Genomic DNA, 17,598 nt, shown 5'->3' on the forward strand with positions numbered 1-17,598 from the left:
AAAGCGGACAGCTTTTAGTTGCCCTGCAGTGGAAGCTACACATAGGAAAGGGAAGGAGGCATGCGTCTGTCACTATGCCGCGGAGACTGATGTCAAGAGTTGGGTGACTTGAAAGAGGTAGTGTAATCTGCATGATATGGGGACAAAAGCAGGTCACCTACCGGTTCCTTCCTAGCCTGTAGGTATAGTTCGATACAGACACAGCCGCAGCCACTCTGGTCTCGCGTGATCTGGCGAGATCATTGCGACGACGACAAAGGCTTCTTCCTCAAGCTTAACAGCTGCAAAGTCGCCCTTTTATAAAAAAAAAAAAAAAAAAAACCTTTTCGTTACTTCAACCTTTACGGGATAGTAAGATTGGGAAAATTGAAGGCGAATGCCACAGTTTATGACACGATATCACGTCGAGGGATTAGGGACGAAGCTGTTATCGCCGTAAAGCTACTTACGCCAACAAAGCGATGACCTCAACGTGAAAATCCTAATCTCCTGTACGCGAACCCTGAAATAGATACGTGCTGTCATGGTTAAAAAGCTCATGTGTGGACTTAATTCTCCTTAGTGTGGAGATGAGAAAGCATTGAGAGTACGGGTCAGGTTCCGTTATGAGTTTCGGTGTTTCATTTCTCTTCCAACGTGTGCAAGTTTACTTTTCTTTCCTTTAGTTACTTTACTTTCTAGCTCAGTGTTTCTAATTTTTTTTCTTTTTGCTTTTTTGCTTACTCTTTGTTCTTTTAAAATTTTAGTTTTCGGTCTTTGATTTTATATCAAATTTAGTGTGTTCGTTAAAATTTTTACTTGAGTTCTTACTTTACGTTTATTAGCAGCCATCTTTCTTCCTTTCCCTAAACGCTTTCAGAGTCCTTACGCTAACAATGATAATTACGGATGTGTTCCCAGCAAATCGGCGTAGGGTAATGGTTAGCACGGTCGGTTGGGACTCGGAAGGAATGCGGTTACAGTCCTGGCGTGAAGACGGTTTTTCTTGTTTGTTTGTTTTTTTGTCTATGATTGTCAGCGTAATGCGGACATGCTCTTTACACACATCCTGTCCACAGTTCGTGGTGACACGCTCAGATGGCACCACTCAGGAGATAATAAATGCTTTTGCACTATTATGCCGGCTAATGTAAAATGCTTATTGTCCATTTGTGCAGCAGTGAGTTTCACACGCATTTTAAGCAGGGTTCATAACGATCATAATATTTTCGCTACTTGCTCTAGTGCAAAGTGCCGGAAACCGTAAAATTGAGTAGAGGGTAGACGCATTTTCGTCATCGCCCGTAAATGGCTTCTAGCGGACTAGCAGGAGACACCCCCAAAACACCACTGCGAGCACAGAGCGCCTCAAAACAGCTCATAGCTTGCTGATCCTTCTCAAACTTTTGTTTCGTTTGTACTGTAGGTCGCATTTCGTACATACAGCATGTTGGAGAGTTGAAGCAAACTGATTATTTGTGACGTAGTACAATCAGCGATGACGAAGCAGAAATTAGCGCGGAGTGTGCACTCATTACAATGGCGCTAAGAGAAAGTTGACAATAGAGGTATTGGTAGCTGTGGATTCTGCTGCGATTCTTAACGTACGTGCGTATGATCATTTTCGTAAACGCACCTGGCCAAAGAAACACACAGCACGAAAGGTAATAATGGCGTCCACAGAGAACCAGATTTATATAGCGATAACTGTCATGACAGCGACATTAATACAGCGACAATACCATTAATCGTTAAAGACGTGCTTGCGTTTTTGGGTCACTTCCGCCAGCTGTGCTGCATCGCAGCTGTTATTTGAAGAGAGTGACATGGAGTTCGTACGATGGTGAAGAACATGAGGTGCTCCTCGACGGTAAGGCCATCGAAGAGCACGTTATTCTGGGGACAGTAGCCGATGCTTTGACGGGCTTCGCGCGTGCAGATCCCGATGTCGTAGCCGCCAATCAACACCACGCCGGAACTGGGGTCTAAGAAGCCTGCACCGGAAAAACACGCAAAAATACAGCCCTTATCGAACATCCAGCTAACGCGGGTGTTTCTTGTTCAGCTTTAATTGGGCCTCTCTGGCAGCCTCTGGAAGATGTAAGCTTCGGAGGGGCAAAAGTGACAAATATACTCCCCCCGCCCCCTGCATGCTCAGACAGCAGGAGACGCAAATAAAGGCGCGAACTGCAAGATTGAAGTTTCCCAAGCTTCGGCTTAGAACGACGTTCCAGAACGCCCGAAGTGGAGCACCGCCCAAACCCATGCTTTCCCTGTGCTCAAGACAAAAGCCTTTTCTTTTTTTCTGTTGTGTATTCCTAGTTCACAGTCTGTGTAGAAATAGTACCATCAGAGCAGCAGGGTCCAACGAAATAATTTTATAAAATGGTTGAGGCTTAACCCTGCTAAAGCTAATAGGCGAAGCGAAAGCGCTATTTTGTTTGGTTTTGCTTTGTTAGCCTTAGTTTTAGACACGGGCAAACATAGCTTTGCATATGGAGTCGAGGTCTCCATGCATTACAAGGGGAAACATGTGACGCTGTATCTCTCATCACAGGTCAAATTTTAAGGCGAAGGGTTGAGTTCTGGTGTACCATAACGGCTACCATGGTTGAGCTATATAGCCACACTATGACCTCTGAAGCAGCGTGCCAGGTTGTTTTGGCTTACGCACATGGTAGTGAAACTTCCGCTTCAAAAGAGGCTTCAAAGCCCTTTCAGCTGTGCTCCTGTACTAAACAGCTGACGTCATCTGCTGCCAACTAGAAGCAAACATCGCGTAGGTGAGTTGGGACATTTAGCTACGAATTTTGGGAAAACTAGAACGTCCCCAGTGATGGTATGCAAACATTGCGAGCAACCAGTCCCGGAATCAAAAGTAAATATGGGATGTACCAAACATTCGTAATTCTCACGCTGAATTTGAGTGGCCAGTGCCTAAAAACAGCTGTGGTAGCCGTGAGAACTACCAGTGATTTTCTCTCACAACGCCGAAGCCGGCAACGGCGACCACCACAAGGTCGTCGCACTTTTTACAGAAGGTGCGACTAAGGCTGTCGTCTTAAAACATGAAAGCGAGGCTAATATTTTGTTGCGTGGAACCAGTGCCGTGCTCTCCCTTTAGCAGTGTAAACCTTCGGTGTTCATCGGACAGGAAGCTGCAGCGGTGCCTTGGCTGACCTGGCTGGTATGCTGCTCGCGCCTTCCTTGCCAGCGTGCTGATCGCGCCCTCTTGGCTAGTTTTCTCATGGGCGCGATGACCATCAGCAGATGGCCGGAGACACTAACGTTTGCCGACGATGATCATCAGACATCACTTTTAGCGATGGCTAAATGACGCCGCTGGTGGATCAAGGTGGGGAAGCATCTTACTTGTGTCCTGCGCTTACTTCACTTAGTGCATTGGCTCACGGCGTGTGTGTCGTTAATAGAAATCTTAGGCAAGTGGCAGGAATCGCGTAATGCAGGCGAGATAGCGAGCGGTTCATGTAAGATACGGCACTTCGGTAGGTATTAGAGCAGCAGGAATGGTCCATCTCCTGCAGCGACAGGAGAGAGAGAGAGAGAGCCAGCGTGCTGATACAGGCGAACTTACCGGCACTATGCAAATTCAAAGCATGTGTAATATACTGCACGCGCCGCAGTGTACATCAGTGTGTCTTGTGTGACGACACGCTGTATCTGCGTAGTCTAAATCTTTTGCAGGCCCCGGGAATGCCGGCGAACAGCGATACCCCCCGAAGAGCCGTAAAGCTTTGTCGTGGTAGCAAAGCCGTAATGCAGAGTTCCGGGTCATTTGAGAACACATCACGTGGTAAACGCCCTAACTACGATTACTGTAACAGTAGGCTGGTAGCGGCTGTAGGCACGCACAGTTCAGTGGTCAAAACGGCAATTTACACAATTGGCAATACACGCCATCTGGAAATGCAAAAACCCTGTGCCCGGATATTCAACCACGCGGGATTGAATTGCGCGCAGCAGTGCCACGGAGATTTCGTATGTCTTCCAAATCGAAATGTTGTGAGATTCTACCCTGCGACCTTTAGACCAGTGGCCCAACTCCAAATTGATGAAATGGTGTGGAAAGAACCAGAAATTGCAAGATTGCACTTCGCTCCGCTTAAGAGCTCATTGGCGAAAGCCTTTCCTTCTCCTCCTCTTCTACCTCTTCGCTCTACCTCTTCTGTGTACCACTTCCCTTCTACATATATCTTGCGTGTTTCTGTACTTGCTATAATTTCGTTTCTTCACTTTCGTTGCTTGGCAAGGAAGGAAGCCTAATTACCCGAAAGGGGAAATCCTGTAGACGTCAAAAATTATTGCAACGTCATGACTAGAGAAATTATGTCCACGTCAGAACTACGTGCGACGTCGGGCGAACACATCTCGCGGAATCTCGCGAACGCACCTCGTGAACGCGAGAAATGCATTTTTCCAGATTTTGAAAGTACGCGGGAAGTGAGATATCACAGACCATGAAGAAAACTAAGGAAGCCGAGCGACATTAATATAAATAAATAAATCCACAAAGCACATTCGTGTTTGTGAAGACGTTCGAGAAATGTGCACTTATATTAGAATTTTCACTTTATGTACCACGCATTTATTCACTAGAAATGTGCTAGCTGGCAACAACCTATAGGTGCTACAGCAACAGTGCTGCTGAAACGACCGCCCCTTTCTGCATGTTTGGGTCGTAGAAATTGCTGCAGAGGTTCGCAAGCCTTTTACGTCCCCGCTGGGGACACCTACTGAAAAATTGTGTGAGGCAATAACCTCACATTTTCTCACACAATCTCACGCAATTCACGTAAGAAATCACATACAGGTCTGATATAATTGCATACAGTCTCATAGCTTTTTAAGCATTATCATAAATTATGTACGACATTTTATGATAATGATGTGAACCGTATGAGAGCCTATGCGATTCGATGAGATTCTATGATGTTATTGCCACTTAGAACTTTTGGTTTTTATAGAGCATTAACTTGTCTCTCGGTCAGAAAGAACGGCGTCGGAAGGTGTACTGCATACCGTTATTTATAAGGTCATGCTTCCAACGTTGCACAATGAAAATGCTGACTTGTATAACTGAGGGCGTCGTTCGCTAGTACTCGCAGCGCCGCCCACCAAAGCATTGTCCCTTATTATGCCTCAACTGGCTCCATATACTACATTCTCACCCTTGTACCTGAACTAGAAATATGCGATGCTTTTCAACCTGCTCTTAAGATAGCTAAGAAGCCGAAATGGCGACGACTAAGACGGAATAGCGGAACTTAACGTTGTAGCCTTTGTATTCTACATAGACGTCTTATGAGCCTAGATTCTCGCCTGTAGTGACAAGGAATAGTCGAGTCTGTCACCTGACGTCTTACCGGCGATCATTTTGAGCAGCGTCGTTTTACCGGCGCCGTTGTGTCCTAGAAGGACGGTAATCTGTTTGTCGAAGATCCGTAGGTTGACGTCGTCGACAGCCACAACGCCATCATAATCCTGCGCAAGTGTGAGAAGCTTGAGCAGGGCTCGTTAGAATTCCTCAACATCATGAGGAGGTGGTACTAAAGAAGCAGTGTTAAGGCTTCCCTTCAGCGGAAAGCTTGGCATCGGCGTCGCAGTGCTGAACGAAGAATCATGAGCATATATTTGGCAAACAGGTTCAATGAGGTGATGGGAGGAAAGCCTTTATATAAAGTCCGGTGATCTTTATTGACCTGTGGCTGACTGCTTACTGACTCTTAAAAGCTTGTTAATTGATTTAGCAAAGTTTGACATTAGAGGTTTTAACGTTTTTTCGTGCATGTAGCACTTTCTGCACAAGGACGCATACTCATGAACCTATGAAGGCCTTGGCGTTCCTTGGCGCGCGTTCGTTTCAGGGTTCATTAAGTGTGGGATTGGCGGTGCAATGTCGGTCCTATCGAGCGACGTTCTCATAGCCACGTGTCATTATGACATAACCGGAAGAACCTGAAGTAAATTCGACGCTCACAAACTTGCTAGATTTTTCTAATCGCACCACCACTCTCTCTCCATGACGTCATTGAGTCGCCCCCATATTCCATCACGTCATGTTGTTGCTAAGATGCGCCATGATGTCAGCGGCGGCGGTATTTATGGCAACCATAGTTTGCCGTAAACAAGGCAAACTAAGATATAATTATTATATTCCCGGGCCGGTCCCGCGGCCGAAACGTCAAATACATTGTCTTCACCACGCCTGACTTTTTTTTCAACGTGTTCTCAAACCAAGACCAAAAAATACAAGGTACAGTATGAAGCGAGTGCGGTAACACGCTCTGCATTCAGCAGTTTTGAAGTGCAAGGAACGGAATGTGTTCGTCCAACAAAATTTGCGCCCGCGTTTTGCAAAATTCTGCTCAGCTCACAAAAATTCCAAATACCAAACATTCTTGTTTGTCCCAAAACAAAATACTGCTGGTCTTAAAGCAGGAAGTGAAACGGCATAGACCTGCAAATCGGTTAAGGAAAAATTAACTAAGCTTTTTGAAGCGATCCATAAAGAGCGTGTCTGGCGTAAACGACACTATATTTGGCGCAGCACAAACCTGAAGAGGGTAAATATTGAACACAAAAGGTGAAAGCACCGTAACAATAAGTTAGTGTACCGAATCTAAAACAGTACCTTAGAAACATGCACGAGGTCAACGGTCACCCGTTGATCAACGGGCTCATTTTCGAAGTTGGGCAGCTCATCAGTGGTTCTCTTTGGTGCCCGAGCGTAAGTCTTGCTGGGGAACCAGTAGCGGATCTGTGGAGGAAAAAATTACGAAAAACGAGGCATAAGGATAAAAATTAGAGTAATTTACACAGCCAGTAGAAAAAAAAAGGTGTGCTTTTTCAAGCGTCGCAGGTTGAAACGAATATGACTGACGAAGATTAAACTACAAATAACCAATAGCGCATTATGATAGAAGGCCGAAAAAAATATGCAATGTGCCTGCACCAGTTCCAATACAGAGTGTGAACATGTGAATTACTTCTACAAAGCTACATGCATTGTCAATGCAAATAAAAGAACGGCTGTTTTCAGCAAATTTCAAAACACGGGCATCAGCGCGCCAGCTTCTAAAAGTGCAGAAAGGCCGTAAAGTTAAATTGTTGTGTTTGTTTGGTTTTTTTTTGGCACATGGGCAACTAAGGCCATCATGCGCCAAGCACGAGGTTGCTGAGCTTCTTTATGAGTACAAAATATAGTCATAAGCGGAGATTAGCGCAAAACCTTTTTTATTCTAAAATGACAGGTTATTAACCGAATGATCATTCATGTTTCTAAAAGATTTTTATCGTCCACGTATGAACAAGATCATTCAAGTATTCTAACGTTAACTACCTTATGCACTGAAGTATGCTATTTGAGAGCTGGTACAGTAAAACAAAGACAAACATTTGATGTGGTTTAACTCTGGTTAACCTTAGTTGAATTGCGATAGCAACGGCGGAAGCTTCTTTTGCCTGCTATCGCGCCCAATCAGTGTAAAGTGCTACATTATTGGGGACACTTAAGCTCATCATTTAAGGGTATGACGCGAGAGTGTAGGCTACCAGCTCATATATAAATGAGAAGGGTTCAATGCTGCTCAACCGAATGTGGAGAGAAAGCATTAGCTGCAGGTGACCGAGCGTTCTTCGTCTTCTTCTTCGTCGTCTTTTTCGTTTTCGTTTTTTTCTTTGTCTTCGTCTTTGTCTTCTTCGTCTTCTTCGTCTTCGTCTTCTCGGCTGTTCAAGGTCAAACGTGGCCCATCCCGGGCCGACGCGACGGGCCGAAACCTGGCGTAGTATTGCTATCGCAATAAAATCTGCGAAGAGCAACGGCATTTTGCGTATATATAAATATTTTGCGTGCTGCGTCTGGATGCTTTCACGTGACAGTTGCCTGCTGCTGTCAGTACGATAATTCAGCCCAGACTGCTGCGCAACGGATCTCGGACGCGTTTACACCGAGAGGACCTTAATGCTGGGCAAAGAGATGCTACTGACAAGAAGTCGATATGAAGAACATCACTTTAGCTCCACTTCATGCCGATTTTGAATTCGCGGCCACGCAGTGTCTAGATCATCGTAGTTTAAGTGCGCTAAGCTAAATTGATTTCTTATGTCAAGAATGGAGCCGGATATATTTTCATTTAATGCGGTGATGAAGCGTCGGGCCCCATGAGTGGGTGCCTGGTAACGTCAAGCTGAATGCTAGAAATTGAGCAAATGCCTAAACTATAGATGAAAAATAAATTAAACCAGCTTCTTTTGTGTATGGGCATCCCTCCACAAAAGCTACAAAAAAAAAACTGCATATATTGTCGAGTGTATAAGATATATTGGAGAAATTTTGTTCTGTACAAATTTCCCACTTTTGCACGGCACTGCGTTAAAGAGACCACGAATAGCGACATATACTTATAGGTCATAATTTTAATTCAGTGTGCGTAACTACTACCACGTGAAGTGGAGCTAGCGACCACGATGGCCAATTACTTTGCCTTTCGGCTAGCAGGCCCAAGGTTGTGGTTTAGATGCTAGCCAGGGAGACTGCATTTCGATGGAGGCGAAGTACAGAAACAGTGCGCATGTGCTATGTGACCTCAAAACATGTTTAAAAGCCCCATGTGGTCTGGATTAATTTGCAGCCCTCGATTGCGGCGCTTCTCACTGCCCGAGCAAAATTTCACTTTCGGATAATAAACACTACAATTTAAAATTTAAAGGTCACTAGAAAATGTCTCAGTTAGCGCTAGCATAAAATAACGTGCAGCGAATGACTTACTGCAGAAATTTGTGAGGGCACTTCTGCTCATCCACGCCTCTGGGCAAGTATTCGCCCGTACAGAGATTTGCAGGAGTTACTAAAGAAAAAAAAAAAAAAACTCGCCACCAGTGCATTTCAAACCCAACACGCAAAGAGGTCAACTTCAGCATCCACGGTTTCAGGTCACTGAGCAAGAACGTTCTACTATATTTAGACTTCAGCTCGTAATCCCTTTAGCTATTTTGAGATTGCCGCTTCCTATACGGCTTGCACATGGCCGTGCTGAAATCATGGGCAAAGAAAGGGAATCTTAGCCCGAAATATCTCCGTAGAGCGACCAACTGCCCCTACTGTGTCGCCATGTATACATAAAGTTTTATAATCACGTACCATAAGTGGGTAATAAAATGGCTTGTGTATGCCGGGTCCCATAGCAAACACGTTGTCCAAGTACCACAGGAGTGCAGCCAGGACACAGTCGAACATGAAGGCGACGCCGACGATCTCCGCGAGCGTGACGTTATCCGGAGTTGCGGCAGCGTCGTAAAAGTTGCCCCAGTTCGCTCCGTGTGGCACTGTGGGAGCGCATACACATTAAAGAATGAGAAAAGAAAGAATTGACAGAAAACATTACCATCAATACCAATCTCCCCGATTAACGCTACCGTGAGATGCAGCCCAATTTGTATTATCTGCCAAGCGGACGGCGGGCTTCTTTTATGAAGTTAATTAAATGTGAACCTCGATCCTAACATCAAAACTTCAAGCTGCTGGTGAAACTAGAGTTGTAGCATGGGGAACTTGTATATTGGCCCATAACTATGGATGTACGCCTCTGAAGAATTCAAACGAAGGCTCAGAATGTGAGATAAAAGTGTACAGGGCTACCAGCCAGGTAATGTTTTTGAAGGCATGATGTTCTTCTCAGAACTGTTCTGCGCCAAATGCATTGAATCACATAGAAAAATGGAATGTGTCATTACAGTTGAATCTAAGGTGACAAGGTGATGCGAAGATGTTGGAGCTGAGTGAAATGCATTTAAAATTCGAAAAATTATCATCTTAATCCGACTCTGACAGTATAATGGAAAGTAAGGTATTTTATTCTACTGTTACTTTTTCGATAGAGGTTTTGAAGGACTATAAGCGCTGAATTTTTGTTGCACGTTTCGTTCTCTGTAATAACGAAAATTCTAGGGGGCACTTTGGATCACTAAAGTGCGATGAGGCGAAAGCATCTATCGCGAGGTGGTCCGAAGCCCTCCACTACGGCACCTCTTTTTCTCTGGTTTCACTCCCACCTTCGCGATGACGCGATGGCGTAAGCTACCAGCCAGCATATAAAGCCCCGCTTTAACCGAACCGTATGAACGTGCCTGCGTGGCCTAGGGATAACGTGAATGCAAGGGTCTTGGCAGGCTGATTTTGATATAACCCCTTCCCCCCCCCCCCCCCCCCCCCCCCCCCCACTGAGCCATTCATGAGCCATTCAAAGCTATCGCCTTAAAACAGGGATGCAACGATCCCCGGTATTAGCCAACGACCGCTAATTAGCTTTAACTAAACTTATTCACTTATGCTGCCTCGGTTTTATCAGCCGGACGCTGACTGTCGCAAGTAAGAGGTGTTTAGATCACTTGAGGTGTTAACAAAACGGCGATATAATAAACCCCCGCCCTAATAACTCCCGCCATCTCCCTCTCCCGAGAAGTAGTATCATCGTCATCATCATCAGGCAGATTACACTCCTGCAAGGCGAAGGACTCGCCCATATTCCTCCAATTTACCGGGTCCTGTGCTATCTGCACCCGGTTGGCCGCTAAAAACTTAACTTCATCCGTCCACCTAACTTTTCAGCCGCCCCCTGCTACACTTAATTGCCATCGCTTGGAAAACGATTCGTTATCTTAACCGATCCACAGTTATGCAGTTTTTGCAGTGCATACCACACCCATGCCCATTTAGCCTTCTTGATTTCCACTAGAATGTCGTTCACTCGAGGTATTTCCCTGACCCACTCTGTGCGCACGCTATCTCTTGACGGTGCACCCACGATTTTCCGTTCCATAGCCCTCTGCTTTGTTCTCAGCTTAAATAGAACCCATGAGATGCATGGAACGATTAAATCGTCGAATCTGATAAGATTCAAGCCCTTTTCGCAGGTTGGGCAGAGTAAGTTAGCCCAGTCGGGAGCCGCGAACCTGCATGACCGCTTAACAGTGCTACCTGTAAAGATTACTACTACAACAACAGCTACTGCTGCTACTAATTGCTGTTTAGGTAATTAAAAACAACGTATCAGGAATTACGCTGCATCCTTTTTCATTCATAACGTAATGAAAACATTTCATTTTATAAATCACAAGGATTGTTAAATTGTGAGAACCGAGCCTGGGACAGCATTGGGAAGAAATTCGGTTATAAAATTTATGTTTCATGAAGAGAACACCTCTGTGTGATCCTTACTTTATAACGTCTAAAGCATTATTCAAAAAATAATTAAAAGAAAACGCGCGAGCGAAACACGTACTGGATGTCGTTATACCGTTGCAACAGAAACGCGTTAGTGCAAGTCTAGGTTAAATATATTATGTCATTTGCATGCAGTGGCGAATTCAAGGTCGAGTATCCCTTGTTCGGCCGCCACTCGAAACTGAATATGAGGAAACCACGCAAAAGCCCACTTCTAAAGCGATAGCTCTACCACTCGGGGTACAAACATGCGGACCGTTGCGTAACACTCATATAATGGTAAATATATATCGAATAAAACTGTCCTGGATATACATTGTTTATAAAGCTTCCAGAAATACTGACGTCGTTTCTGCTGATAAGGGGAACGTAACGTTTGGTTATAAAAACTGAAATTCCTAAGTGATTCAAAGTGCAAGGAAGAACCTATTTCTCAAAAGGAAGCCAGCTTTCGGCTGGTTAACGCAACAATCTAGTTATGACGAAATTTTAGTTAGGCCGCAGTGCTACCAACCGCTGTGAACTTTGACCGCGAGGACGCCCTTTGGAGAATGCAATAGACAAAGCACGAATGCGGAGCGTTTTGCTTTAATATTTTGGCGTTCTTGATTCGCTGGCAGAATTTCCGCCATGTTTACATTGGTAAGCGACCAAAATTAGGGCAACTAAATTTAAGTCGATGAGTGCGCGCTAATGTTGCTACAGTCGCATTTTACTAAAAGTTTTTCAATATAAAAATGACGTAAAATGTACACTGTGAAGCCTGCTTGCGCCATGCCAGCTCCGCTCAATATCGCCTCTTTTCTCACTCACCAAACTTTTCAAAGCGCTCGAGTACGCGGAAGCTCCAGTGGAGGCTCATGCCAGGGAAGATGGCGGTCATAAGCTTGTGTTTGCGCTCGATGTAGTAGTAGCCCTGGCCTCCGGCGTGCTCGAGCATGAGGAAGGGCATGACGCAGCTGCACATCCAGTACAACATGGCTCCCGCCATTGCTGAATGCGCTGCGAGAAAACACCGGGAAGGGGGCGTTGCAAGCAGATTTGGATCCCTATCTGATCTTATTCTTATCTGCATCGAAAGCACCCCACTGTGCGTTAGATCTTGCACGAGCACAACCTTGCGAGATGTGATGTGGTCGCACAATGCACTTGTCATTGGAAAGCACCTTTTCATTTTGTCATTGGAAAGCACCTGCGGCACCTTTTTGCCCAAGAATGCGGGATCGAATTCCGGCCACGGCAGCCGCTTTTCGGTGGAGGCGAGGAGCTAGGCGCCCGTATGCTGTGCGATGCCAATGCAGGGCAAAAAGAAAACGCAGCTGGTCGAAAGTTTCGTAGCCTTATATCTTCTAGTAGTGCAAAGTCTATAATAGCCTGAGTCGGTTTAGGACGTTGACCTCTATAAACCGACCAAACCATACCAAACAAAACCAAACAAATATCCAAAAATCGCGGGAAAAGGTGGCGTTAAAGGCGTACTCATAAGCCGAAGCTAGAGCACTCCCTAATTCAAACCGCCAAGCCGTGATCAACCTTGATAAACCACGCAGCACCAGGTTTAACAGAGCTTGCGCTCGTACAACTATAGGTTCAAGAAATGCGTACGCCTCCATCATCTGTTAACTGCTGCTATGACATTTCAAATTAGCATGTCCACGACAATGGTTTACAATTGTTCAGGACAATCATACATGTAAGCTGGACCAGCGGCAAGTGAGTGGCGGTAGTTTTGTTTCTTGTAGAAAGTAACTTGCATAACTATATTTAACTCTAAGGACGGGCAATTTTACGAAGAATTTTAGTTAAGAAAAACTAACCCAACTGCATGCTCTGAGGGTAGCTCTGACTAGCATTAATGAGCGGCTGAACTTAAAAAGAGGACTCATGTACTCACGGTTGGCGAAGAAGGTGGAGAAGAACATACCGTGCACCATGCACTGGCTGCAGAAGAACATCAGTATTACGTAGACCAGTGTAGGGTCACTGTACTGTATGAAGGCGCGGCCCTCACTGTTCCGCTTCACGCACACGAAGAGCAGCATTAGGGTCACGATGATGAGGTGCATGAAGAAAGAGGTCAGGTAGTGGCTCGCCCAGTACACCCAGTCTTTGACCCCCAATGCACGCATCATCTCCCTTATGCCTGCGGAAGAAAATCATCGACCGTGTCTATGGAGTGTTGCACTGACTCTGCACCATGTCAGTTGGTTCCTATATACTTGAAGATCCAATGTCAGAAGTTGAAAGCATTGGTAATCGGATGCAACTGTATAACGCAATAAAATACGTTGCAGTGTTGGTTCGGTTTGTTTTACAAGGTTTCCGTCTCAAAGCAGCTCAGGCTATGGCTAAAGCCGTAGTGGTGGGCTCCGGAAACATCGACCACGTCTTCTTTTTCAACACGCGCTGATATCGCACTGTACAGGGCGCCTTGATTTTCGCTGCTGTCCAAATGCGTCCGCCTCGGATTGGTCTGAACTCCCTTCCTTACGATCAGCAGTAGAGTGCACTAACCACTGAGCTACAGCGGCGCAGTCCTTCCCAATGGAGGGTTTCCGACCCATGGTGCTGGCGAGTTCAATAACGTCGCGACGAATCACGCATTTTATGTGCTAGGTATCTACGATGCCTCTAGAGGAAATAGAGATAATGTGCCCTCCAAAGGGAGCGCACTACTCTGCAGTCGTTGCGATCATATGTAAATCATCGACATCTAACCTGAGGGCAGTGATTTCCATACAAACACTATGTACGAGGTGTGCAAGCATCTTTTTTTTTTTTTTTTTAAGGCACAGTCTTAATTTGCGAAAACTGCTTTTAAACAGTAATGACTGCCAAAACTGGCGGGAGCGTCTTCTCTGTAGTTTCCATGCCCCTCCCTCTTTCCTTAAAAAATTAGGCACCCTCTGCAAATTGTAACACCTGAGTAAACACCTGCCTGCGCGATCACTTGCTGCGCAGGGACTGACCTAAGAGCGAGGAACAGAAACTCGCGCCTAAGTCGTCAACCAACACTTGTCACGGAGTGTTACATATACGACGCCCCGGAGCGGTTGCTCAGGGACGGTAAGCAACGCTGGCAGTAAAAACGGACAATAATTCGTTTTCCAGTTTATGCTGTTTATTTCTATTGTTAATATGCTCCAAGAGACCTTTTACGAAAAAAAAAAAATACGATGCACAAGGGTTTCGCATCCAAAGTGTATACAAGGTGTTTCGGTGTGCTTAGGGTTAATGGGGTTTAACACACCAAAGCGACTGAGGAATCTTCCTTTTCTTCTACACAGAAACGAAACGCGGCCGCCAGGGCTGGGATTGAATCCGGGTTGCCAACACAAACACGCACGAAAACTCAGCGCCACTTACATAAGGTCATGCGCAACTTCACAGGAACGACACCATAGCTAGCACACACGCTAAGGGACCGATACCTGTGCACCACCAAGGACCCCAAGGTGGTTATGTACTCGTATGCAGGCAAAGAGTACACGGAGCTGGACACACCGTTCCAGCAGCACGACCTGCGGGCGGCATTAGGCAAGATGAAGCGCGGAACTACACCCGGGTGCGACAAGGTTACGGTCAAATGGGCCACATAGAGTCTTGCCTGCAAGCCGCGGCGACCGTAGTCGACGACTACGCAACCTACGGCCGACTGCAGTGCGCCCCAGCTAAATCTGATTTTTTACATGTACGTCCCTCCCCTCGAGGCGCAACTCAGCTTCGCATAAGTCTGCACTTGCGACGGATCCGAGGGGCCAAAATGAACCGCGTCCTTGGCCTCTTCATACACTATCAACGCAGGGCTGACACCACCCTGGTCAAATTTCGCACGGTGGGAGACCAGGTGGGCCATATGGTCCGCCGGGTCTCCAACAAGCGGGGTGGATTACGAAGCAAGGATGCACTGCGGCTTGCCCATGCTTTCATAACGAGTAGAATCCTCTACTCGACCCCCTACTTGTACCTGCGCAAACACGATGATGACCAATTGGAGGTTATCCACCGGAAAGTCATCAAGCGGGCTCTCGACCTTCGGGAGCTTCGAGAAGCCCACTTATTCAACCAATACACGAGTCTTACACAGGCCACGTCCGGTCGCCGCCTCTTGAACCGGCTACATATCAAACACGAATACAACATTGAGGAAAGGGTGAGAGTACCAGAACCCTGGAGACGCGCCCTCTGGGTCCGACCCCTTCCCCGCAACATGTCCAAAGACTACAGCGGTCGTCGCCAGGCGCGCGCGGAAGCGTTGGAGCGACACTATGGTCACCAACAACACGTGTATTACGTTGACGTTGCCGGCCCACACCAGCCCGTTTTCTTCGTCTCTTCTGTCGTTTTGTCTTTTGCGGAGCCACCGTACCGAGCAAACCCAAATAGGCTTCCTGCTTTCGATCCCGACCACCGGCGGCTACGTTTCGATGAAGGCGAAACGGGGAGGCCGTGTGTTGTGCGATGTCAGTGTCCGTTAAAAATCCCCAGGTGGTCGAAATTACTCCAAAGCCCTCTACTACGGTTTTCTCTTTTTCCACTTTCACTCCAACCTTCCTGCTTTCCCTTATGGACCCGTCGGTGTGGCGCAGTGGTTACGGCGCCCGACTACTGTTCACAAGGATGCGAGATCGAATCCCCGCCTCGGCGGCCGCTTTTCGACGGAGGCGAAAGGCAAGGCGCCCGTGTGCTGTGCGATGTCAGTGCACGTCAAAGAACCACAGGTGGTCGAAATTTCCGGAGTCCTCCACTAAGGCGTCTCTCATAGTCTGAGTCGGTTTGCGACGTTAAACCCCACAAACCAAACCTTCCCTTAGGTGTTAGGTGTCCACAGAGCAAATGTGACAGATACTGCGCCTTACCCTTGCTGTGAACGAGTTATTATTACTTCCTTAAACCACTTCTAGAACTGTTTGCGGAGTGGGCACGCTCTAAGCGGACGTGTGTTTAGGATGGGAGAAAATAGTATCTGGAAACGAACACGTCCGGTGATGAATGTTTAATGTGTCTGAATATTTTTCAGACTTCATCTTCAGAACCACTTTTCACACTGCCCCATGCGGGAGTGAATGTGACGGTAATCTTTGGTAATTGTCAAATGGCGAAGAATATATTTTAGGTGAATGCCTTAGAACACCACATTTGCGTCGCAGTATTTATCTTTTCAGTTAAGCGTGTTTTGCGCAGAATTCCGTAGTATAATGTGATCAATCCCATTAAAAGAAAGTTCTAAGCTATTTTTATTTATTTCTATTTTTTACTGTTATCGCACACGACGTCGATGTAGAGCACGAACTCGTCTTGTCAGTTGCGAATGTCAAACAAGTTTCCACGCAGTCGTCCTTGAAGCTTTCTGCCCTAACTATTCCTTAGGGAAATAAATTATTTTAACCAATACACATGTTCATAATGATAGATTTATCGCACTCATTGAGTTGAAAGCAAAAATGCCTTGTTCTCAAAAAGAAACTGATACCAAGAAATTAGACATGCGTCGCTGGCAACTATAGGACGAACAAGAGTATGGGCGCCTAACCTGGTCGCATGCTTCAAAAACGGACATAAAATAGTCCTGACGTTTGAAGAATCTGCGCAAACTTGAAGCGTTAGGGTATAGAAACCTGCATGGTCGAGATTATTTCGAATACTTTTATCGCCGCCTATATCGCCGCCTATATCGCCGCTCGCTGCCGCCGCATGCGACACCATACAAGATTGCCACCGTGACTCTCCACACATTTCCACTGGGTAGGGCTTTCGAATCTTGAGATCGAGGTCGGGGGATCGAATCCTAACCATGTCGGCCGTATTTGGGTTGAAGTGAAATGCAACTGACATATTTAGGACATGGCTAGGGTGTCCGCGTGAGGGGTAAGTTAGTGCTCTTTTGGTATCCGCACAACCATTACTAAGCAATGGTTACAGCAGTCTTCGCTAACAAAGGGGCAGCTAGCTGCATGGTGGCTGTCGCCTCGGCACAGGAGTGAGTCCCGCTAGAAAAACAAGAAAGTGCGGCCGCATGACAATTTGCCTATATCCAGTGACCGATTGGCTCCTTATCTGTGAATCCTCTGTCCTCACCGGTGGCCTTCTCGTCGGTGATTTTTGCGACGAGGACGGTGAAGGGGATGAGCACGCCAAAGCAGAAGCGGGTCAGGACCAGGGCGTAGTTCTTTAGGTCTCGGTGCTCGATGTAGGCGGGAAAGGGGAATCGCTGCAGCCGCAACTCCTCCACCGGATACTCGTAATGATATTGTTCGGCCTGCAGTTCCAAGTGGCGCTGCTGGAGAGCCCCGATCACTGGGAGCAAGGTATGGATCTCTGGGAAGCTCTGCTCTGCCACGGGACCTTCAGGCTGAGCGATGAGCCGCTGTCGGTAG

At 46.4% G+C, this 17,598-nt stretch overlaps 1 protein-coding gene across 1 annotated transcript in view; it reads right to left on the bottom strand.

Moving 5' to 3' along the window:
- The window catches only part of LOC146176570 (phospholipid-transporting ATPase ABCA3-like), a 59,735-nt gene extending 46,371 nt beyond the window's left edge, over nt 1-13,364 (bottom strand). The window contains exons 1-6 of the mRNA XM_084581328.1: nt 13,116-13,364; nt 12,035-12,223; nt 9,140-9,324; nt 6,632-6,757; nt 5,364-5,481; nt 1,819-1,973 (exon numbers count right to left, since the gene is read on the bottom strand). Of these exons, the coding sequence (XP_084437454.1) occupies nt 1,819-1,973; nt 5,364-5,481; nt 6,632-6,757; nt 9,140-9,324; nt 12,035-12,223; nt 13,116-13,353 (1,011 nt within the window). The 5' untranslated portion in view covers nt 13,354-13,364. The remainder of the gene's footprint in view (nt 1-1,818; nt 1,974-5,363; nt 5,482-6,631; nt 6,758-9,139; nt 9,325-12,034; nt 12,224-13,115) is intronic.
- Nucleotides 13,365-17,598: the final 4,234 nt, after the last annotated feature.

Source organism: Amblyomma maculatum, chromosome 10 (genome assembly GCF_055883805.1).
Source record: "Amblyomma maculatum isolate TAMU_Amacu chromosome 10, ASM5588380v1, whole genome shotgun sequence".
In the NCBI taxonomy this organism is placed as follows: Eukaryota; Metazoa; Arthropoda; class Arachnida; order Ixodida; family Ixodidae; genus Amblyomma; species Amblyomma maculatum.